This window comes from Nilaparvata lugens, chromosome 4 (assembly GCF_014356525.2).
Source record: "Nilaparvata lugens isolate BPH chromosome 4, ASM1435652v1, whole genome shotgun sequence".
Taxonomy (NCBI): domain Eukaryota; kingdom Metazoa; phylum Arthropoda; class Insecta; order Hemiptera; family Delphacidae; genus Nilaparvata; species Nilaparvata lugens.
The window spans coordinates 43,927,371-43,952,434 of NC_052507.1; the positions used below are offsets into that span (position 1 = coordinate 43,927,371).

General features: G+C 34.5%; 1 protein-coding gene across 1 annotated transcript in view; it reads right to left on the reverse strand.

The window, feature by feature from the left end:
* The window catches only part of LOC111053946 (3-hydroxyisobutyrate dehydrogenase, mitochondrial), a 33,114-nt gene extending 9,188 nt beyond the window's left edge, over window positions 1-23,926 (reverse strand). Inside the window, exon 1 of the mRNA XM_039427510.1 lies at window positions 23,875-23,926. Within this exon, the coding sequence (XP_039283444.1) occupies window positions 23,875-23,911 (37 nt within the window). The 5' untranslated portion in view covers window positions 23,912-23,926. The remainder of the gene's footprint in view (window positions 1-23,874) is intronic.
* Window positions 23,927-25,064: the final 1,138 nt, after the last annotated feature.

Here is a 25,064-nt window from a genome sequence, read left to right on the forward strand (position 1 = left end):
GAGTTAAAGAGAAATCTATCAATTTGGAGAATTCTCTACATGTTCTTGAATCAACAACAGAGATATTCAGATCGCACTTGAATACAATCAACGATAATAAAGTTGACAAGAATTATTTGGATAGGAAATTGAAAGTTATCCCAGACAAGATTAAAAATTTGGAAGTATTAGATAGAAATTATCCAAATACCAGATTGAAACAGCTTAGCACAGAAATTTCTACTAGAGTAAATGAAACTCATTCATTATTGGTTGATAAGGAATATTTGGATAAAACTGTGCAAGCATTGAATAACATTGTTATAACAAAACAAGAGTTTGGAGATCAATTATCTGCAATAACTAATACGATAAAGACAAATCTTGTGGAGGGGATTGAACAATTTGTTTAAAAAAACGATTTAAATACATTGCTATCTACATTTGCCAAAACTTATGTATTGAAAAATGATCTGAGTAGTGAAATGCAAGCATTTGTTAAGAAAGATGAATTACAAGCTATAGTCAAAACAATTTGTGAGGAAATAGCATCTTCAATTAAAAATACTGAGGATGGTGAAGTGACAAGATTACAATGTTCACCACATTTATCGATTATCCCACTTTATTTGTTCATAGAATAGCCTACCAAATAATAAGGAACTACGCGAAGGTTAGTTTTCATATGAATTGGATCGAGGCAAAACAGCATAATTTGACAGAAGATCAAGTAGGCAATTTAATCACAGATAAAATGGGTCTGAGTATCTATGCAAATGTTCTAAAACCCTCAAGTTAGAATTACTTCAATCTTTAACCAATTCCACTGTGCAAGTTGCTTGGGAGAAATCACATGAGAAATAGATAGCTACATTCTATTTCAACATGAGAGAGTGTTCTCTACTTCACAACCATTTTTTCCAATTGTAATGGATTTTCCATGGTGAAACAAGATTATGGAAAAAACGTGCTAATGTTCAAATTTGAGAAGAATCAGAGCAGAGATGCATTCATCCTTGTGAGCTCTGTGAAGTAAAATTGTAAATGTGCTAATGATCAAGTGATGAATTTGACCATAAAGTTGTGAAAAAAGTATTTTAAACATACAAATGCAGACTACTCTGGAGTATTGGCCATCCTGAATACAAAAAGTTGACATTCTAGCCCTGGAGTTTCTTACAGGGCACCCCAGAAACCAAGGATTTTCAAATCACATTTCTGTACAAGATATTATGGGCTAGGTATGAAGGATTTGTCAATTCAGAGCCGTGAGTCAGCTGAGGTATCTCAAAGTTGTAATTGGATCTGTGATGAGTTGAGTAGCTTTATGGTTAACTGTTTCTCCAAGCTCTGTTTTGTATTTTTTGATGTGGATCAACAAAAATTTAATAAAAAGATGTCTAACATTCAGTACGGGAAATTCAATAAACAATATTGTATTGTTGGGTATGGATGAGTATTTTGTGATTCCAGGCTATTTACTATATGTATATTAACATCCTGCAAAAATTCAGCTTTCTCTTAATTAGTTGCATGAAATAAGTTTTTTGTCTTTGTTGACTGGGCTAATACTGTATTAGGGAAATATTGGACAATGTGATGAATTCTTTGAGTAAATCTCATGAAAGAAGAGAATTAACTATAAAAATTAGAATTACCCTTATAAAATAGAAGGTTTGCCAAACAAACAGTTAGCACCCGAGCGTTAAGGCTCACTTATCAACAGAGAATATCTGCAAATTAGAAATAAGATGGATTTAGTATTGAATAGGAAGAAAGAAAATAAACAAGATTTATTCAAATAAATGTGTAGAAATAACCTCAAAATGCATAATCAATGAGGAAATCGATTAGAACCAAAGCCTGTTCAATAATTCTTCTTCACACATGCCAATGTGTGTGAGATCACAAAGCAAATTGTATTGAAATACAGCAATATTGTTATAAATTATTGTAATATCTGTTATTTTATGTAAAAATATGAATGAAAATGCAACCAAAAATATATTATTTATGTTGAATTGCACAAAAAGTATGCATGTTATGAATGTTATCTAAATGTATCTCCAAAAAAAACTCAAGAAAACAAAATTCTTGTCCTTAAATATGAAATTTATTATTATTGTATCAAAATATTATGAAATGTAATCCAAATCAACAAAAATTATCTTGAAAGCACAGCATTTGTAATCAGCATTAAATAAATCACATCAAGTGTAACCCTTCTTGTACACAACCTGCCAAGCATACAAAAGAATTACTCGAATCAAGTGGTAGACAATTGTTAAGACACCAAAGTTAATCATGTTCTCACCCAAATATATGTAAAAACCCAGACAAAGAGTCAAAACCTGTAATATCTTAAATAATGAAAATCTATATTTGTTGCAAATATTGCTAGAATCCCAAGAGGATAATATGTTGATTTTTTTGTTATATTTGTTATAGTTGTGGGTCAGCTCATGAGCCACCCTTGAATGGAAGTTTTGAATTTGTTCAATGAAGGATCCAAAGAGACCTCATCGATTGTATTTTGATTGTATCCAATGAGAGGAACAATCGATTATTTCTTTTTTTCATAGCAAAAAGTGGACAATATATTGTTTTAGTGTAAAGTGTGAAGTTTGTAGAAGTCAGAAGATCAAATAATGGTGTATTCATCACAATATCGGATTTTTCAAATAGTCATTGTTTTGACTCGTCTTCCAATAACCTATTTTAAATAACCTTGTTAAAAAGTTACCAAAGACCTATTAGTGAAATTTTATTCAATTTTTGTATTTTTTATCTGTGAGCCAATATCTTAGGCCAATTAATCTATTATTTTATAAATTTATTCATCAATTGATTGTTTTAGAAATTCAAATTTAATTATTCCCCAATTTAATTGGTGAAGGAAATATCTAATTAAAATTCCACATGTGCTAAGACCAAAGCCTGGACCAGCCACCGATCATACAAAATTTGATCTAAAGGAACCATGATCATCAATAAGATTCATGTGAGTTTTTATGTTCAGGCCCCAATCTTCGCTTTGAAGAAAACATAGTGCAGAAAAATATAAATTTTTCTTTGTTAAAGTAATGCCCATGCCAACAAGCGCTTATAATCATTAAGATCCCAGATTTTATCTGGTATAGAATTTATAAGAACTTGTAGTTGATTAACTATCCTCAGCTGCCAGAACCACGACCTTGAGTAATTTTTAAAAATCTTTTATAATTTGTTTTCATTATTTTTCAAAGAACTGTTACATTTGTCAATTATAAAGTCTGTTGGATCATGCATGGTATCACACCAGCACAAGCAAATTTCCAGTTATTTTGTCAATGTTAAACTATTTTCAATCTGTAATCCAAGCTTTAAATCTGCACTGTCAAATTATATATTTTATTATATTATATTTCCACTTTATCAATTCGTCTTCTGAGTTTGATTATTTCTTAAGCCTGTCAATTATTGTGTCTGACACATTCTATATTATCAAGAACTGATCAAGTACAATCGTTGAAATAATTGATTCAACCTGGATATTGGAACAGATCTAAGTGGATGTAGTGTGTGGGGTCAGATCGAGATTACCTATTCTCTGTTCTCTGTCCTTACCTGCTTATCTGTGACCATCCTTAGCTTGGGAGCAAATTTTTTGACTGTATGGCAGATGCAGCTGGAGATAATACAATTTCCTACAATAGAGCATGAAGCCTGACAAGACTCTGTTCTCGAAGTATATTCCGAACGATCTCTGGTCATTAGTACCCTATCTTAATCCTTCAGAACTTATTAGAGATGCAGTCCCATAGATTATCTACTTTGGGGTTTTTGCTCGACCTGTATGATTTTGTATGCTGTTTCATCACAGGTAATAGTTTTAAGATCTCCATACTCAGTGTTTAGCAACCATTACACTACATCTGAAAATTTTATCATTATACAATCAGTCATAAGAAGAATCAAGGGTGAGCAAGTGTTTATGCCTCCCGCAATTCAGACGATTGTATTGAATCTTGTAGTGACTCAGTCAATCTGGTGTTCACTTAGCGTCCACGCACGCATTTTCAAATTCCTGATCTCAATACTGGTGACTCAGTACAAGATTCGTTATATGTGTGTCAACTTAACCTTGGTGGCGATAGTAGTTCCCCCAAGAAGTGCTTCACAACAATTATTATGATCTTTCAATTACACATGGTTATTGTAAAACAATCTTTTTTGTGAAATACCCAAAATGAGAAATTTGAAATGTGGTTGAGGATATAGAAAATTTTCTCCTATTTTCATTCCAATAAAAGATTCTATTCTTACAATTACAAATAGAAAGTTACAGCTGAGTAAAAAATGGTGAATTTGATTTTTCATTTTTTTTACAATTCTACTAATAATTGACAACCTCTAAAATGAGACTGATGTATGATAGGAACTTGCAATTAGTCTCAAATTATAGAGAACTCCATGCTCTACATGCTCAGTTGCCTGAAATCCATCTTCAACCAATTTTCTTCATCAGAAAACTACGGAGAACGTGAGGATGAGAAAAACATCTCCATTTTGATGATTTTTTGAAACGATCGTATTGAAGTTTCCAAATATATTTTTTCATGAATCATTTATGTCAAATGAGAAAGAAGATTCTGTTCTACAATTCAAGACCTAGTAATCTCTTATCATAATTGGTTTCTGAAATAAGCAGCTTTGAATATAGAGATAAGCAATTTTTTGTGTATAAAAATATAGGTTTGAGAACAGTTGAGGATATTTTTTTTACTGATTATTATTATCATATTCAATAAAACTTGTAAGTGAAAAAACACTCACATTTTCTGATGTGGCGACGTCCGTTTCGTGCTGGTATTGCAATTTTCAAGCCAGACAGAGACTGAAGTATTTAAGGTTATGAGGGTGAAATTTGGTCAGAGTGGGGGTGGAGAGGAGTTTTGGCGGTTAAGTGCATCGCCCATTAAATGATGTCATTGAATGTGAAACCAGCCTGGGGTAGTTCACCAAACAACCGCTGCTCTAGCGCTAGCGCTAACTGGCAACTCTGAGTTCACCAACCTTCTGCCACGCGCTAACTGGCACTACAGTATTGTCAACTCGAGGTCATTCGGCCACCGCTGTATCTAGAAATAGATCCTATGTTGCCACATTTAAGCAACTGTCGCAGTGTTGCCAGATTTCAGTCTCTGTCTCCTAAAAACAGTTTCTACATTTCTTGCAGGCTGGCCAGTATTCACAACTCCAAGCATACCCAGCTCCATAGTAGAGATTATGATGAAGGGGACTGGGGAAGGTTAGTGAGGGTTTGAGTTACATTTTATCATACCTCAAACCATCTGAAATTATCAAAAACCGAAAATCATCCCCTATTTTATGTAAACCGCAAAATCTTGGGGTAGTTTTTTGGGAATTTTTTTATTATTGATTTTTGTAGTAGACAGGATGCTGGAAACAGTGGAATGAACTATTCATGATTTTTCTCATTTTTGGGGTTGAAATTTAGGGATGAAAAAAATGAAATTTTTTGTTGTTGAGATATCAGAAAAATTCTTTTTGTCATTCAATTCTACTCTTTGAGAGGATTTTCTTGTTTTTTATCATTTTATTATTAATGATTGGGGGGTGGTTAATGAGATAAGTGTAGTTTTTCAGAATTCTCTGTTTGAGGCAATATTTTTTGGAAATGGTAGATAGTGCTTAATAGATAAAAATTTATAATTTTTCAATGGTTGCTGAGGGTTGAAATCGTTAGGGGTTTACCATTTTTAAAACTTTAAATATTGGAATTTCGAAAAATTCTTTTTTCCATCAAGTGTTCAAAGAGATGAAGAAACGTATTTAATGTTTTGATCTAAAATCATCTCCTACTGAGTTATTGGGAACTTTATTAACATTAAAAACCACCCCTAAAATGGAGTGTTTTTTTTAAATCATTCTCTATTTTATAAGTTGTTCTTGGAAATTTTTGGTTAGCTTGAACTTTTTAAGCATAACAAGATGATGAAGCATAGAAGATATATTCAAGTATTGCATGATTATAAATTCAAAATGTAATGATATTTCTAGTATTTACTGTATATCTTGTGAATGCCACTTCCATAATAACTAGAAATTTCACAGTTTGCATAAGTATTTTATTTTAGTACATTGTAAGTTTATAGGAATATTAACATAAAAAATATATTATAATAGTGCTTAAAATGGAGAAACACATGAAATTTGAAATGTTAAATATAATTACCAAAAAGTGAATATTATCGAAATGTGTTTGAAGGTTTATAGATTGCTTTTCACTTCCAATTCACAAGGTTAATTTGAGTTGTATCCAACTATTTCAGTCAATAACGTTTTGATTGAATGAATGAACAATCACGTAGAAATTAAATAGAATTATAATTTAATAAAAACACTCCAATATAAAGTTTAAATTCAGTCTGTCAACTCTCAGATCAAACTATATAGGAATTGATAAAAAATAAACAAATTTCGAAACAAAAAAAATTAACTAATAACATAAAAAAATACTGCAGTAAAATAGCAAGATGTCAATATATTTGGTGTTTTCACTGTCATTTTATAATCGCCCACGCTTTCTACCCTTTTCACTGAGATTAAATCATATTTATCACAGATATATAATGATATTTTTTCACATTATATCAACACTGGAATCAAGCAATTCAACTGTTCATATAACAAGTATCATATTATGCAAATAATATAAACACGTTACAAAAAGAGCTGATTAAATGGAATAAATAATAATAATAATACTAATACTGTTCAGTTTTCGAGAACTGCAGTATCAGTGTTCGAGGGAGAACAAAAAAATAGTACCGGTCATTTAGATAAGAGTTCTGGAATGTCAACAGAACCAGCCTTGAGACAGCTTGTCACCCCCCTCCCCCATTGCAGTCTGTTTGCACAGAATAAAAAATCGAAAACGGCTCTGACGATTCTCTTCAAATTTATACGATGGATAGCTATTTATAAGTCCTATCAACTGACATGAGTCTCATTTCTGGGAAAATTGCAGGAGTTCCGTAATATTCCTGAGATAAATGGCAGCTAATAACTGAAGAAACATGTTTTTCACGATTTTCTCAAAAATGACTTGACCGATTTTTTAAAAATTCATTTCAGCTCTATCAACTGGCATGAGTCTTTTTTCTGGGAGAATAATGGGGGGTCCACCCCATCTTTGAGAAATGGACTTTGTAACCTCTTTCTCGTGCATGAGGTAGGTAGGTAGAGCAGTTTATAAAAAGAACACAGTCGAGATATTTCATCTGTAGAACAGCTGTTTTGATGAATTCTAAAATAATCGAACTTCGCAATTCACACAAAGGAAAAAGTACTCTGAAAACAATAATTATATAGTAGTCTGATCGTAGTTTCAAATATGTTGCCGCCAATCGTCATTAGGTTATTCCCCTAAATTATTCTCATTTACGAATGAGGCTTACAGTTCAATGAGCAAGGAAAGTTGTGTGAGTGTACCACACCAGATTTTGTAATTAACGTTCATGTTCGTCAATGTCGAGACATTTCGAGCAGAAAACATGAAATTTTCGACATGCTGGGAAACTTTTTTGTTTCAAAAAATAAATTGGTGGTGAAAGCGAGAAAGTTTCTCCGAAATAAATGAAATTATTTCTTCAATTGTCAAACGTACTCAGAACAACGTATTTTGGCCTCTCAGGAGTTTCAAAGTCAAGGATAGCGGCAGAATGGTGTGCCACCATAGGCTATCAATAGCTAGGATCAACAAAAACAAAATACAGAACAATTGAAAAATTCAGCAACTGCAAGCCACATGATTATAAAATAGTGAAAATGACAACCTTGCCTCGAATAATCCAAGCAGTGTTTCATTACAGCCTTTCTAGAGGCAATCAGCTGCTTAGGCTATGTTTGAAATAATTCAGTCAAATATCTCCAGGGGTGCCTATCCCCCCAACGTCTATGACGCCAAACCCCCCCCCCCTACCCGAATGAGCTAAAGATCCCCCTCTTATTTTTGGGTCTACCTGTTAAACAAATGAGAGTGGGATGTGGGACTATTGAATAACAAGTAAGCTGAATGTTGGGGCTGTTCGCCTCACAAACTACAACTTTAGGAGTACTAAATATGAAATATTGTAGCTTCAAGTACATACCGTCGACTTGGGGTGACTTTGTCTACCCCGGGTGACTTTGTCCCACCTCGAAGAAAAATATTCAGATTAGTTTATCTCCGATCTCTGTTATTCGAAATTGATGTTCAACATTGATACCTGTAGCTCTGATCATTATCAAGGATCTACAATTGATATCTTGTCGAATCTCGATATACAGAGTGATTCTTAACTATGGTAAAATAATTTAATACGTGATAGTAGAGGTGAAAATAAGAAAAAAAGTTCTTATAAACATATATCCATAAACTCTTCATTAGCGAGCTATACAGGTGAAAGATTTCGCCCGGAATTAAGTTCCGGGGGATATGTTTATAAGAACTTTTTTCTCTTATTTTCACCTCTACTATCACGTATCAAATTATTTTACCATAATTAAGAATCACACTGTATTAGTTGGATTATTGACATAGAACCTAACTTCTTCATCTTGTGATTTTGTTGTCAGAAAACTTTGTGTTAGAAAACTTATTTCTAAAAGACTTATGATATCGGCGAGTACATATTATATTGGCCTTTTTATTGTATTTCAATTGGTATATCCATAATATCCATAGTTCAAATGGTTGGGATTCTGCCCTAGTTGAAAACAACGAGTCATTTTTAGTTTAACTTGGGGTGACTTTGTCCCAGTATAAAAATTGTGATATGCAGGATATGATGCAAATACAATTCAAAATATGATAAATAGCATGTATTCTACCTAATAAAACAAAATATTCACCTTGCTTAAAGTTAATACGTTCACAATATTCATTTTTTACTGATTCTGCAGTTTGAGCCATCTTGCCATAAGATTTTTAGGCAGCAGAAACTGAAATATTTTTCAATAAATAATTTGTGATTTTTTGAAGTGGATTCCATTTGTTTTCAATGTCATTGTTCATTTTAAAGGTTAACAGTTTCACTTTGTCTAACTCTTGAAAATGAACTTTTTCCATATATTTTTTAAAGTGAGAAAAAGTCACCCCATCACCTGGTTGACATTGTCTCTTATTTTCAAAAAATATATTTTTGTTAAAGTTAAGAAAAATACTAACTTTTTATAATGTTAAATACTCTTCAAACATTGCAGAGTGCAATAAAAAATATTGCAAGAGATTTGTTGCAACTTAAGTATTGATTGCAAGCTGTTTAAAATTTTAACTCCCCAAAATTGGGACAAAGTCAGCCCGGTTTACTGATACCTTATTTTCCCAACTTTTTACTGTTATTCTCACTGTAGCTGGCTTCTGGTTAGAATCCCTCTTGGACCCGGTGCTGGAAGGTGAGGAGACTGCATATGCTACTTGCAAGGATACTGTGGCTCGAATAGTCTTTTTCCTGGCCAGTTATAACACTAGGGGACGGTTTCCGAACTCGGGATTTAGCTAAGTCCAAGACTTTAAACAGCTGGAGTCAGAAAATTGGCTTTCCAAAACGGGGCGTAGTCGCAGTCATTGTCATAGTCATGTTTGAATTAAATTTCGAAAAAAACTAGAAAGTTGAACACAAAATAAAATAAAGAGAAAATAGTGTAAAGTTTCAGCTATTTTGAATTATTTAGCAATGTCTAATTTCGTCAAGAAAAAACGTTTCCAATTATAGAAATGAGAAAATAAAAACTACGACTACTGTTATAAAAGCTGCTACTACGCCCCGTTTTGGAAATAGTCCGGGCGCAAATGTCATTCTGTGGTCATTTTTGGGTAACAGCCGTGGAAGATGTCTCAATTTCTTCGTTAGGTCTAGCAGAATAAGGATCGTTATTGACTCACCCATTTTCATCATTTTTGAGCATATACTCAACAGGATAAAATTGTAAGTGGATAGGAAAAACAATAATTGTGATGATTTATCATTATTAAAAACACTTAAACTGACAGCTAGATTATTAATTGCAATACTTATTACCCAAAGTAGGAAGACAGTTGGTCTACTGTCTACTGACTTTGCTTATTATCTACACGGCAAAGCCCCCTGCCTATTGTGAAAAGAGAGTAAAAAAGAATAATTTACAAAGAATACTAATTTTATTTAAAGAATGTGCTGTACCTAAGAATTGGAATAAAAATTATAACGCTGTAAATGAAATAAGCTAATTGGAGACCTCAGAATCAAGATTTGAACCTCAGATTTGGTACATTTTGGAACATAATATCATCTTCTTCCCCACAGCCTATTACCTCAACATCATCAATTTTTCTTTTTTTGCTTGCATCTTCCGTAATGCCTACCTCTTTCTGCTTTTGCCACTCATGCAACCTTTCACCATCCTTATTTTTAGGCTTTTTACGTAACAGGCGTTTTTTGTTCCCCATTATTACAAACTGCACTTAAATTCAAAAAATAAGAACACACTGCTGAACAATAAAACTAAACAAAGTTTAAACACTAAAGATTCAACAAAGACAAACTATGGGTAATTCAACAAAAAATAGATGAACAAAACAGCTTCAACTTCCTATAATTTTCTTCCAATTAAACAACTATTATTGTAAGGAACTGTAAATCACCTCACTCGTGGACGCAGCAGAAGACTAGAGTGAACAACCAAACATAACCCACAAGAAATATTCAGATTTGACATTATGTGAAATTTGAGTTCCCTCCAAAATGAGAGTGAGCAAGCGACCGAGCGTGCTACTATCTTATGGTAGTCTGCTGAACTACTACGACAAACCAACCATCACACTCAGTGGTCCTTTCAGACAAGTCATGCATTACTTTTGGAATCTCTCACGTCTACAGTTTACATCGCATCTTGTTGAAAAAAATTGCATTGGATAAAGAATTTAATTGAGCAAGGCATGTGTGTTTTCAAATTTCAAATATTCCTTTCAAAACTCTAGAAAAAAATTTTAAACTCTGGAAAGTTTATTTTTGATTTAATTATAGGAAGTAGTTTTAAAATAAAAAAAAGTAACAAATACATGCTTTGAAGAATTCTATTCTGTTTCCAATGATGTATAATACGTAAATTTCCATCCATAAATAATGACGCTAAACATTCCAAAAGATAACATTGATCTTATGGGACATTCAATCCAATATGGCGGTAGATGACCCGCACTCTTAATGGAGGAGTATTTAAATGAGTTTGTCAAATAGAGTGTGGGAGGAAAAGCTGATTTGGTCATGTAACAGGTTGGAGATAACAATAACACCAACCCACACCTGACACCAATGTAATCAGCTGGGGTCTATGACGCCCAGAATTCTATTCCCTTCTGGTGGGATTGGACTGTGCAGGACGCTGGTTGAATACAGTGAGGACGACAAGAAGATTCCAACACCGATTTATTCCACAGAATCAAATAAGAACAAGTGACAACCCGACAATATTAAAATAAAAGTGTTATTAAACACAAAATATGGCAACACCAGTATTAACAAATTTATCCCACAAAATCAAAGAGGAACAAGTGGCTACACGACAAACTCAAAATAGAAATATTCTCAAATCTAAACACAAATTATGGCAACATTTTAGTGTTAATGATTTTATTCCACAAAATTAAAGAGGAACAAGTGACAACACGACAAACTCAAAATAAAAATATTCTCAAATCTAAACAGAAAATACTAAGATCAATCTCGGGGCATTGGCCGGGCAGTATAGACCATATCAACGGTCTCAAAAAATTGTAAAATGGTGGCGAGTGGCTTTCCAACAATAATAGGTAATCTCCAAACTTCGGACTACTCAATAGAATAAAGAAATGAATAAATTCGAAATAGTAATAAATTAAGTCTATAATAATAAAATTAACTTTATAATCAGTTACTAGTGAAGTTCACTCAAACAAAACAAAATGGAAGATTAAAGACAAAATTCATAATTCAATTAATCATATAAATAATTGATTAAAGTTGAAGCCATTAAAATTAATAATTCAATGGGACTCAAGTAAGGAAATCAAGACAAGGACTAATAATTTCAGCTCAATAATTCAATCTGACACAAATAATCAATAAATATTGGTCAATAAGAACTATGAATTTCATGGGATCAAAAAGAAAAATAAATCTATTACACGCAGCAGATATGATATTGGTATAAACAACAGTAGGTTAAACTAGTAGTTTATGTTATAAATACCGTACTAAATGAATTTTATGTAATAAAAACTAGTACCTATAGTGAGGTCCACGTTATAATGGCAGTGGATAAAGATAAAAGAATAGCAATTTCAATTTCAATTTCAATTTATTGGAAAAAAAGATACATTGTAGTGAATGTAGTTAATCAGTGTGGATGCGACAGGCACAATGCCCAACACTGCACTCCACGCAAAATAATAAAGAATAATAAGAAAACAAAAACAACTTATACAGAAATTAAACAAACTTCAGAATTACATGCTAAATCTTGAAATAAAATACTAATTATTTATATCATTAAATGCTATTTGTATTGTACAATATAATTAATTTTAATTAAAATAAGAAAATAAGTTAAATTGAAATAAGAATAGAAAGAATAAGTTCAATATAAATAATAAAAAAATCGACCATTTAAAATGAACAAAATTAAAAAGAAAAAAATAAAATAGGGAAGAAGTAAGGTAAAGACATATATTTATAGATAGATAGCAGAGGAGAGGAGAGAGAGTGCTTGAAGTTAAAAATTGACAAAATAAGTAATATTATTAATTTATTATGAAATATATAAAGAACTGATCAGTATTTATTAGCTGTTCTTAGTGAGAATTTGTGTGTATTTATGGCTTCAAAATTTTATAAAATAATTTAATCAATTAATGTGCAGTGATAATTAAGTGTAATATTTTACTTTCGTTTGGTGTTTTAATTCTTCTAAATTTAAAATTTGCATCTTATATTTATTTTTGGACGAAAATTGAGCTTGAACTATTTACAGTAGAAACATAACCTATTTTTATGGACATGTAACATTATCAAAATTTTGGAATAGAATAGTTTTGGGCTAAGCCTGTTGTTCCTACCCAATCATATTATTTTATATGATTTGTAATATTGTATCCACAAATGAATATCTGAAATATTCAAGTATTATAGAGCATGATTTAATTAAGGCATTCAAAGACGGATTGAAGAGATCGATATCACGAGATACTGTGTTGAAGAGTCTCATGGATCGATTGATGGGTGAGTTATAATCCTGCAACGTTCGAGATCTTGGTATAAAAAACAAAAAATACCACCCACGAGAAACAGTCGGCACATAGAAGCCCAATCTTTCCAGGTGAAAAGGATGCTGTGTAAGACCATTAACTACTTTATATAAATGTAAGATGGCTTGGAGATTACGTCTGGACTTTAATGTTGGAATTTTGAACATGATTCTGAGTTTCAATGTGGGATATGCAAAATAGGGATGGTGGCCAAACTTTTTAAAATACAGTAGTGAAGGAAATTATTTTGAACTTTTTCAAGAGAATCAGAATATTCAGCATGATAAGGATCCCAAATAATTGAGGCATACTCCAATCTACTCCTTACCAACGACTTGTACAGATATATTATAGTATCTAAATTACTGAAGTGTTTGCAAGCTCTAATAACAAAACCCAACAGTCGATTAGAAACATTTAAAATGTGTTCAATATGAGAGATGAATCTGAAATCATTTTGAAAATAGACTCCTAAATCCTTACACGATATTTTGATTGGAAGAGCAGAACCATTCATCATGTAAGATAAATTAAAAGGAAGATTCTGTCTTGAAAATGTCATTATGTGTGATTTATTAACATTAATTTTTAAACCATTCACAGAGCTCCATGTGGTAATCTCAAATTCAAATTCAAATTCAAATCAATTTATTGCCACAGACAAACACTTTACAATTTGTATCGGCCACGTCAATATTACAAACTATATTAGAGATCATACAACAATAGCAATTACCTAAAATCTAGATAGACTCTGGTGACGCCCTTTAGCGTATTTAGATTAAGTCTAGTTTTAAATTAGTTTTTAGTCTCGCGGTAGTTGTAGTGGCGAGGCCGGCAGCTGCTGCGCCCTAGCGGATAAGTTGGTATTTAGATTATTCTATCGCATAATCGTCAGTTGAAGTCGCCAGCTCGTGTGGGACGGTGATAAAACAGGATCGTGGCTGTTTTTTTTCGATTGTTGCCATTGAAATTAAATTTTACACGTTCGTCATTGTGTTAAAATTATTATCGATATATTAACTGTCCCAAGTTGGGGAAAAGTACAGTTTTTCCTTGTTATTTGTAAATATATATATTGAAATATTCAGCTAGTGTGATCGGACTTAGAATTGTACAGCAGTGTAAAGTAATAGTCAATATAGTAAAGTTATCTCCCAAGCAATTTTCGGACTGATCAGTAATTAAATTGATGCCAGAATTAACATACATCGGATAGGGGTAGCAGATGTACAAGAGAAGCCAACACCTTTTTCCGACTCCGTCTTGTCCTGCCACATAGTCAATATAGTAATAGTCAATATAGTAAAGTTATCTTCCAAGCAATTTTCGGACTGATCAGTAATTAAATTGATGCCAGAATTAACATACATCGGATAGGGGTAGCAGATGTACAAGAGAAGCCAACACCTTCTCCCGACTCCGTCTTGTCCTGCCACAAACCTAATTCCAATTCCTGGAGTAAGTTGGTATTTAGTATTTGAAGAAAATTACTTGCTGGTGAGTAACCAAATAAGTCACTTCTGGTATAAATTTAATGCTGAAAATATTACTCACTACATTCAATCTATTAATTATTGCTCTCTTTATTCTAGCATATTATCATTCAATATTTTGCTCTTTAAATTTATCGACAGTCCTCTGCTCTCGTTTGTAATTTGGGCTATCCATTATGTTCCTGCCGGACTCGGATATGAACCCAATTGTTTCGAATTTGTATTTTTTTTCATGCTAGAATTATTTTGCGTTACAATTCTGAGTCCGTATTGTACAATTATTTTCTTGTTAGAGAAAGCTGCATGTCAGCGATTGTCGACTTCTTTCATTCAGCATAGTTGCTAGCCTTGCATTCAAGCAATGCTTATCGCATTATCGCAATGCAATGGACTTGTTTGTTTCAGATAAGTTATCTGTTTTTGTCCAGTTGTAATAATAACTTGTTCATCGAATCGTTTTCTATTCTATTGAAAAATTAAATTGAATTACAATGGAAACTGCTTCCAATGAGCCGAAGCTGGCTTCGCCAACTGAGGTATCATTGCGAATAAATAAAGCAAAATTAACTCAGCTATTTTCAAGAGTTCAAAGATGTTATGATTTAGTTAAGGATGTAGGAACTAATAAAAAAGTTGCTAGTCAATTCCTCACATTGCATAGATTGATTCCAAATACTGTTATTGAATATGAAAAAACTGAACTTCTTATCAAAGAATTAGAATTAAGTTTCAATGATCAATTCAATCCAGCACTCAATGACAGTTACTTGGTTATGGTAGCGAAAATATATGAAACAGCTGAACTTCTTCAAAAAATTAATTCAGCGCCTACTGTCGAAGTGCAATCGGCACCGACAACCTCACCTAGGCTACTACTGTGTCAAATGAATTACTATTACCGAAAATTGAGTTAGCGAAATTTAGTGGTCGTCAGTCCGAATGGGCTGTCTTTTATGAGTTATTCAAAAATCTCGTTCATGAAAATAAAGCATTGTCTGACCAACAAAAAATTCAATATTTAACATCAAAACTTACAGGTGAAGCATCCAATATTTGTAGGCATCTCCCTACCGTAGCTGCTAACTATAGTATTATTTGGAATGCTTTAGTTAATCGCTATAATAATCCAAGAGCTCAGTTGGAAACCTATTTCGATGAGATTTTTCAATTCAAAGGGCTTAAAGTAGAAAGCAGGGAAGGTTTGACTTCGGTATTAGACCGATTTTGTAACTCTGTTACTGCTGTAAAAAGATTGAAAAATAATGGGCTTGACGATGCTATATTCTTACATTTTGGTTTGAGAATTCTTGATACTGTAACTCGTAGAGAATTTGAATCATCTCATAGAGATAAAGAGGAGCCCACTTATAAAGACTTTGTAAGTTTCATTGAAAAACAAGTTCGATCATTGTCGATTGATAAAAATAAGGGTGATAGTTTTCATAGTGGAAAAGCGTTAAAGGGCTCATCAAACTCTAAGAATTTCGCAATTCAGTCAGGAGATAAAATTCCTAGTGATAGTCGGGGAAAATCTCATTGTATAAGCTGTAAGGGGAGTAAACATAAGTTGACAGATTGTGAGTCATTTTTGAAACTCTCGCCATGGAATAGATTTCGTCTCATAAAAGAGAAGTCTTATTGTCTAAAATTTTTAGTGGGAGGTCACTCAGCTCGTGAGTGTAAAAGCAATGCTTTCTGTACTCAATGCAAAAATTCACATCATACGTTGTTGCATTTCGATTTCAAAAATCAATCTGAAGAGAGTGGTGTTAGTTGTTGTAGTACTAAATTGGTAAACAATGAGTCTGAAAATGATAAAACTATTGTTTTATTGTCTACTGCTATTGTTCTGATCAGAAATAAGAGAGGGCAAGAATGTCCCCTGCGATTTCTTATCGACTCTGGTAGTGAGAAGAATTTTGTAACTTCTCGTGCATGTCGTCAGCTAGGCTTGTATATTAAACCTGTCTATTCAACTGTCACTGGGTTTGGCGGTCAATCAAGTAAGGTTCAAGGTCGAGCGTCGTTCACAATTCGTTCTCACGCTGACACTACATTTTCGTTTGCTGTTGATGCGTTGGTAGTTGAAAAAATACTTGACAGATTACCATCTCGTGAAGTTGATGTGTCTAAGTTGTCCTACTTGAAATCATTGAAATTGGTGGATGATAAATTTTCCATCCCTGGAAAATTGGATGGTATTTTGGGTGCCGAATTCTTTCCCGATCTTATCAATAATTACCAATCTCATCAAGAGGTAGGTTCAGTCAAATTAGTTGACAGTAAACTGGGTTTTATTGTTATGGGTCGAGCCCCAGTTTTGAACTCGTCAGAAAATAAACAATTCAATAATTGTTTGCTCGTCTCTACTCCACCTTTGAATGACCTAGTACAGAGGTTTTGGGAGGTTGAAGATTGTCCTAAATCGGGGAATGATCTTACACCTGCCGAGTTGGATTGTGAGAATAATTTTCGTTCATCTGTTCGTCGTTTGGAATCAGGTCGATTCGTGGTATCCTTGCCGTTTGAAAAATCAGCTGATTGTTTGGGTGATTCATATTCTATGGCTAAACGGAGATTGACAAATTTGGAAAATCATCTCACTCGCTCCGAAGATATTAAGATCGCATACCACGAAATAATGTTGGATTATTTGCGCCAAGGGCACATGACCTTGATTGAGGATCAGGAAAATAAACAGGGGTATTATATTCCTCACCACGCAATCGTGAAGGCTTGTAGTACTACTACACCTGTAAGAATCGTTTATGATGCAAGCGCTAAAACTACGACTGGTTTGTCATTGAATTCGATTCTCCATGCTGGTCAGAAGTTACAGACGAACATTTTCGTGTTGCTATTGAATTTTCGTCTTTTTGCAATTGGAGTGACAGGTGATTTGAAACAGATGTATCGTGAAATATCTGTGAGTGAATCTTGCCGTGAATTTCAGCGGGTGTTATGGAGATTTTCGGTAGATGATCCTGTTGAAACCTATGAAATAAATTGTGTCGTATTTGGTATCACTTCCTCTCCGTACTTGGCTTTGAGAACTATCCATGAGTTGGTTGAGAGGGAAGGCGATAATTTTCCGGATGCTAAAGCTCGCATTCCTACAGATATGTTCATGGACGATTTGGTAACGTCTGTCCCTTCTGTAAGTGACGCGAAAAAATTGTGTAGTCAGGCCAAAGAGCTGTTTAAAGCTGGTGGATTTGAATTGACTAAGTTTGCGTCAAATTCGGAGGAGCTGATGACAAGTCTCAATGATAGTGAAAGGTCCTTGTTGTCCAAAGAATTCAATATCGAAAATTCATTAGCCATATTAGGTCTAGAGTGGCAACCATTTTCCGATTCGTTTCGTTTTTTCATCTCACAGGATCACTCTATTGCCACAAAACGGAATATATTATCCGCTGTGGCGCGAATCTATGATCCTCTAGGACTAGTGGCTCCTCTCACGTTGTTTTTGAAATGTCTAGAATTATGGCGTTTTGGTTCAGATTGGGATGAAAAACCGCCTGATTCTATTGCATCTCAGTGGGAGATATGTCAAACAGAATTTCAATCTTTGTCGAATTTGTCCATTCCTCGTCACTTAGGAGTATTTGTTGGTTCCAAGATTACATTAATTTGTTTTTGCGATGCAAGTCAGTCTGGCTATGGAGCTGTGATCTATTTGAAATCACAGGAAGAAGATGGTAGTTCTTCAACAGTAATGCTACTGTGTGGAAAATCAAAGGTTGCACCGAGTAAAACTCTATCAATACCGAGATTGGAATTGTGCGCTGCTCTTCTCCTAGTCAATCTACTTGAAGCTACCCTCTCTGTCCTCGAACTTCGTTGTAAAATCGTCCGAGTTGTCGCTTTGTTGGACTCAACTGTTGTTCTCCATTGGATAAGAGGTTCGCCGTCGCGTTGGCAAACGTTCGTGGCTAATCGAGTCTTGAAAATTCAAAACTCACGCATCGATTGTTGGATGCATGTTTCTGGTGAGGAAAATCCCGCCGATTGTTTATCGCGTGGTCTTAAACCAATGGATCTCATTAATCACGAGACATGGTGGACAGGACCCCACTGGTTGACTATGGAGGAAAATCACTGGCCTGTAAAATTTGAAATTGAAGAAATAGAGTGTCCACCTGAAATGAAATCTTCAAATGTTGTCACGGTTGTTCAATCTGAAAGTGTTTCAGATAATGTAATATATAATTTGATTGAGAAATGCTCTGACTATCAATGTTTGCTTCGTATCATGATACTAGTATTGAAGGCAGTGTGAATATTGCCGAAAGCAGGTGAACTGGAATTCGATGCGGCGGAGAGATATTTGTGTAGAGTCGTACAGAGAATTCATTTTTCACGTGAGCTTGTTCAACTAAAAAAGGGTGAAGATTGTGCCCCCAAATTTCAGCGTTTGTCACCGTTTATAGACAAGGAGTTAATTCGAGTTGGTGGTCGTTTGCCGAACTCAGACATGGATTTTGACAGCTGTCACCCTATTGTCTTGCCTAAGAGTGATCCTTTCATCACCCTTCTTGTTGATCATTATCATCGAAAAAATTGTCATGCTGGTCCTCGTCTATTAATGTCGTTAATAAGACAGAGGTTCTGGATATTTTCTGCTTGTGTGGTCATTCGGAGTCGTATTCAAAAATGCAATAGGTGTTTCCGATGTCGGCCTAGCATAACACCTCCCAAAATGGGTGATTTGCCTGCATGCAGGGTACTCCAGAGTAAACCGTTTGGACAGTGTGGTGTTGATTATGGTGGGCCTGTACGCATCACAATGGCTCGACGCAGAAATCCACTCATCCTCAAAGCATACATTTGTCTATTTGTTTGTATGTCAACAAAGGCTGTACACATAGAATTGGTTTCTGATTTATCTACACTGATGTTTCTTTCAGCATTTCGCCGATTTTTATCTCGACGCGGACCAAATTTCGTTGGTGCGCATGCACAGCTGGTACAGTTAGCAAAATTATTGGATTCGTCGGAGTTTCAAAATACAATTACTAATGAGCTGGCTGATTATCGAGTGGATTGGAAATTCATTCCCACTGCTTCCCCAAATTTCGGTGGAATTTGGGAAGCCAACATAAAATCGGTCAAGTCGCATTTGATAAAGGTGATTGGCGATCAATTATTGACCTATGAGGAGATGAATACTGCGTTGGTTCAAGTGGAGGCGGTGTTGAACTCTCGGCCATTGTGCCCTTTGAGCGAGGATCCAAACGAACCTCTCGCCTTAACTCTGGCTCATTTTTTGAAGTTGACACCGTTGACGGCTTTTCCAATGAAGGATGTGACCGACATTCCCGTCAATCGTCTCACTCGTTACGAACTCATCGACCAGCTTGTTCAATCGTTTTGGAATAGGTGGAGAAAGGAGTATCTCCATGAATTACAAGTACGTGGAAAGTGGTCCAAGTCATCACCTCCTCTCACTGTTGGAACGGTTGTGATAGTGGATCAGCCTAATCTACCCCCATTGAAGTGGCCTCTAGGAATCATTGAGGAAGTGTTTCCTGGAGCCGATGGTGTCATACGTGTGGCAGTAGTACGTTTAGCTACTGGTCGTTTCAAACGTCCTGCCACCAAATTGTTTCCATTGCCCACACAATAATTCTTAGGATAAGAATTATTGTTCGTTTTTTTTTGTGTTAGCATTTTTTTTTGTCGTCTTATTTTTCTTTCGGTTTGTTTTGTTTTGTCTAGTTTTGGGCCAAAGTCGTGGCTGAAAACTACGTTTCAGGGTGGGGGGAATGGTGACGCCCTTTAGCGTATTTAGATTAAGTCTAGTTTTAAATTAGTTTTTAGTCTCGCGGTAGTTGTAGTGGCGAGGCCGGCAGCTGCTGCGCTCTAGCGGATAAGTTAGTATTTAGATTATTCTATCGCATAATCATCAGTTGAAGTCGCCAGCTCGTGTCGGACGGTGAAAAAACAGGATCGTGGCTGTTTTTTTTCGATTGTTGCCGTTGAAATTAAATTTTACACGTTCGTCGTTGTGTTAAAATTATTATCGATATATTAACTGTCCCAAGTTGGGGAAAAGTACAGTTTTTCCTTGTTATTTGTAAATATATATATTGAAATATTCAGCTAGTGCGATCGGACTTAGAATTGTACAGCAGTGTAAAGTAATAGTCAATATAGTAAAGTTATCTTCCAAGCAATTTTCGGACTGATCAGTAATTAAATTGATGCCAGAATTAACATACATCGGATAGGGGTAGCAGATGTACAAGAGAAGCCAACACCTTTTCCCGACTCCGTCTTGTCCTGCCACAAACCTAATTCCAATTCCTGCAGTAAGTTGGTATTTAGTATTTGAAGAAAACTACTTGCTGGTGAGTAACCAAATAAGTCACTTCTGGTATAAATTTAATGCTGAAAATATTACTCACTACATTCAATCTATTAATTATTGCTCTCTTTATTCTAGCATATTATCATTCAATATTTTGCTCTTTAAATTTATCGACAGTCCTCTGCTCTCGTTTGTAATTTGGGCTATCCAGACTCCATGTTAACATTGAAATATTCATCCACACTATAAAAACAGTTTTTTATAGAAAAATTCTTAATTCTTAGTTTAAATTCCCTGAGCGTCAAACCTCGAACATTTGGTGGTAAATGGTTATAAAACTTTATAGAAAAGGCCTTAAAACTCGTATGGCTGAATTTGTACTGATTCCTCAGATTTGATTTATTCCTTGTGTTATAAGAATGAATGTTGTCATGAGTTGTGAATAAATGTGGATTTGACTTTACAAAAAGCAGACAATTGAACATAAAAATACAAGGTAAGCTCATGACTCCCAATCTAATGAACAACGGTTTACAGTGAGTTAAAGGAGGCACATTACAAATTGTACTAATTGCTCTTTTTTGTAATACCGGTACAAATAAGAATGAGAATTGAGAATGACTGCCATTCGCCCATAATATAGTGCCATAAAGAAGATGAGAATGAACATAACTATAATAAACGTTTAATAATGTTTTCAAAGATACAACTTTCTTAACATGAAAATACCTTTGGTAACTTTTGGAATAGTATACTCTACATGACGATTTCACTTCAAATTACTCTGAATAAATATACCTAAAAATTTTACTGAGTGCACTGTACTTAAGTTGCTGTATGAAACAGATAAGTTTTGTGTCTTGTCTAAATTAAGAGCTAGGTTATTGGCTTTACACCAGTCAAAAATTATGTCTATCTTTTCTTTTACAATAGCTTCACATAGGTTGTGATCAGTCTTAATATTCAAACACACATCATCAGCATACATATAACAAGTAGTACATTCATCCTCAATGTTGGATGCCAAGTCATTCATGTAAATTATAAAGAGCAAAGGCCCTAAAATTGAACCTTGAGGCACTCCATTAGGCACAGTCCTTAAACTAGATGTATCTCCTTCAAAAGAAACAGCCTGAAATCTATCCGCTAAGTAAGATCTTACAAGAGCCATCGAGCCACCTGTGAATCCTATATTTTCTAGTTTTGAGATTAAAATGTCATGTGATACAGTGTCATCAACATCTGTCATACAATAGAGAGAGGACCAATCGATATCATTCAAAATAATGTACAAGTTTAAATAGTCAGCTCTTTTGTAGTTATAGATAAGGTTATTAGAAAAATAATTGGAATTACGGTTTGAATTGAGATACGGTATGATAAATGTTTGTTCAAGAGCAGGATGATGAGCATCCTCAAAAACCAAACGGTTGTTTACATTGAGAATATTATTCTTGAGCTCTAAGTTAAACAATGTTGAAAAATTATTTAGTCTACGTGCACGTAAGGAACCAGTAAATAAGTTGTAATCAGCCGAGTAATTCTCAGGAAGATTAAAATCTCCAACCATAATAATATTACCATCAATTAACCCATTGAGACTCTCAACATGATTATAGAAACTTTCAAAAATACACATATTCGAAGCAGGCGGAATAAAAACAACAATCAAAAATACATTACAATAACCGAAATTTAGTTTGACACACATAGACTGGAAACCCTCACCACGGGAGGAAGCTACCAATTCAGAGCTATAGCAATCTTTCACAGCAATCACTTATAATTTAGAACGTCATTATAACCACACAAAATGGAAAGATAAATAATTAACTTAATTTAGGACATCATTAACTACACAAAATGGGAAAATAAATTAACCTATGTTTTTGGACGTCAGGAACCACACAAAATGGAAAAATAAATTAACTATTAATATAGAACATCATTAACCACGCAAAATGAGAAAATCAATTAACCTATGATTTAGGATTAGGACGTCATTAACCACACAAAATGGAAAAATAAATTAACTATTAATTTAAAACTTAATTAAGTAAACAAAATGAAAATGAATTAACCTATGATTTAGGACGTCATGAACAAAAAAAATGGGAGAATAAATTAGCTTGTTAACTGTCAGGGGTTGGATTTACAATAAATCTCCTAAGACATTGAAAATTAATTATATCTAGCTCAAAAGCATTGAAAACAAAACCGACTTTCACCGAAAAAACTTTTATCTAGAGATGAGGTATTTCTTGACCTCACTAATTACTTTAACAGCTCTCTGGAAGACAGCCTAGGCCTTCGCTGGTCCCTCTCAGAGGCAAATAAGAACAAATTTGAAATCGAAAATATAGAAAATACAAATATAATGTTACTCCTCTCACAACAATACAAAAGAGAAGGTGATTATGATTTTAAAAAAGGCAAACCTTGAGGAGGATGGATGGAAAGACTAATTAAGCATCAGTTACAAATATTCATATACTCAAATCCAATAGAATAGTAAATTATAAATGAACTTAATTTATCTATGGTTATATTAACGATGTGCTAACATTGGAGACGCTTGACTATTAATCAGTTACTCAATCTACTCTGTGTCTCAGGGTTTCGAGTAGGCAGAAGGCCTCCGCCAAAAGGGCTTTTAAAACTTAAAAGAATTTGAAAGACTTTAATTTAATTTGAAAAAGGGAATTACAATGATCAAACTGGACTGGTCAAAATAAACCAATGGGTGGCTCAAGCCTAATAATGAATTAGGGACTCACCAGCCACAATGTACACCCTCACAATCGTCCACTCCATTCTCCCGTGGTCGCTGCTTCTGGGTCTTCTTCAGGTGACGGTTGGAATTAGAATCATTGGCTAGGGTTCCCGAATCAACCAAGAAACCTCGTATTTGTCGTCATCGCCGAACAACAGCTAACCCCCCCCTTCCCACCACTCAACAGAAATTGCCAAAATGGTACGATATCGTACGATATTGGAAAAATTTGGAACAAGAGTCAGTGACCAAAGAATGTGACATGGGGCTGCAGGGGTGCCCAGCCCCCCCAAGGGCAATGGCGCATGCCCCCCCCCAATCCAAGTATAATGCCCCCCCCCAATCCAAGAGTAATGCCTCCCCCCCCAAAGTACCCCAATTCCCAACCCTTTAGTTTTCATCATTAGTCAGTGTATGACAATAAAATTCACATCTTACATTCTAATCTTTCAAAGGACATTATTACCTTTGGTCTTGTCAGGGGTTGGATTTACAATAAATCTCCTAAGACATTGAAAATTAATTATATCTAGCTCAAAAGCATTGAAAACAAAACCGACTTTCACCGAAATAGTATATTTCGCACCTAGAGCAGAAAATGAGATTTTTCCAGCTCGAAATCGGTTTTCAAGTCCGAGGCCGTAGGCCGAGGACTAGAAAAGATTGAGAGCTGGAAAAACATTTTTGCCCGTGGTGCGAACGATATTTTTCGCCACACTACAGGTATTGCTGACAAAATAAATAAAGAATACAAAATAAAGAATACTCATTAAGCTATCGTACCTATCTCTTGATTTTAGTGGTAGAAGATTTGCAGTCAGGATTTCAGATTCTTTTAAAATTTCACTTGGAATACCACAGTCATCTTCAAGCATTTTTGAAAATTCGGAATGCACTAATCAACAATAAATAATTGAATAAAACTGGTTGCGAAGCGAATTAGTTTGATTCGAAACTGGAACTAAAATCATGGCGACTTCAGCTTATTATGAAAGTGGACACTCGCCCGATCTAGCGGATGACTTATTAATAATAATTAGCGCGTTGTTTCCAGCCATAAGCGGCCGGAAGAGACAACTTTCTGGCCTAGACCGGAAAAGAAACCCTTTTCTGACGTCGTCTGCAAACAAGGTCTTTCAGATCTACGTAGGGACTGGAAAACAGCTGCTTTCTGTGCAGTGTGGCGAAAAAACT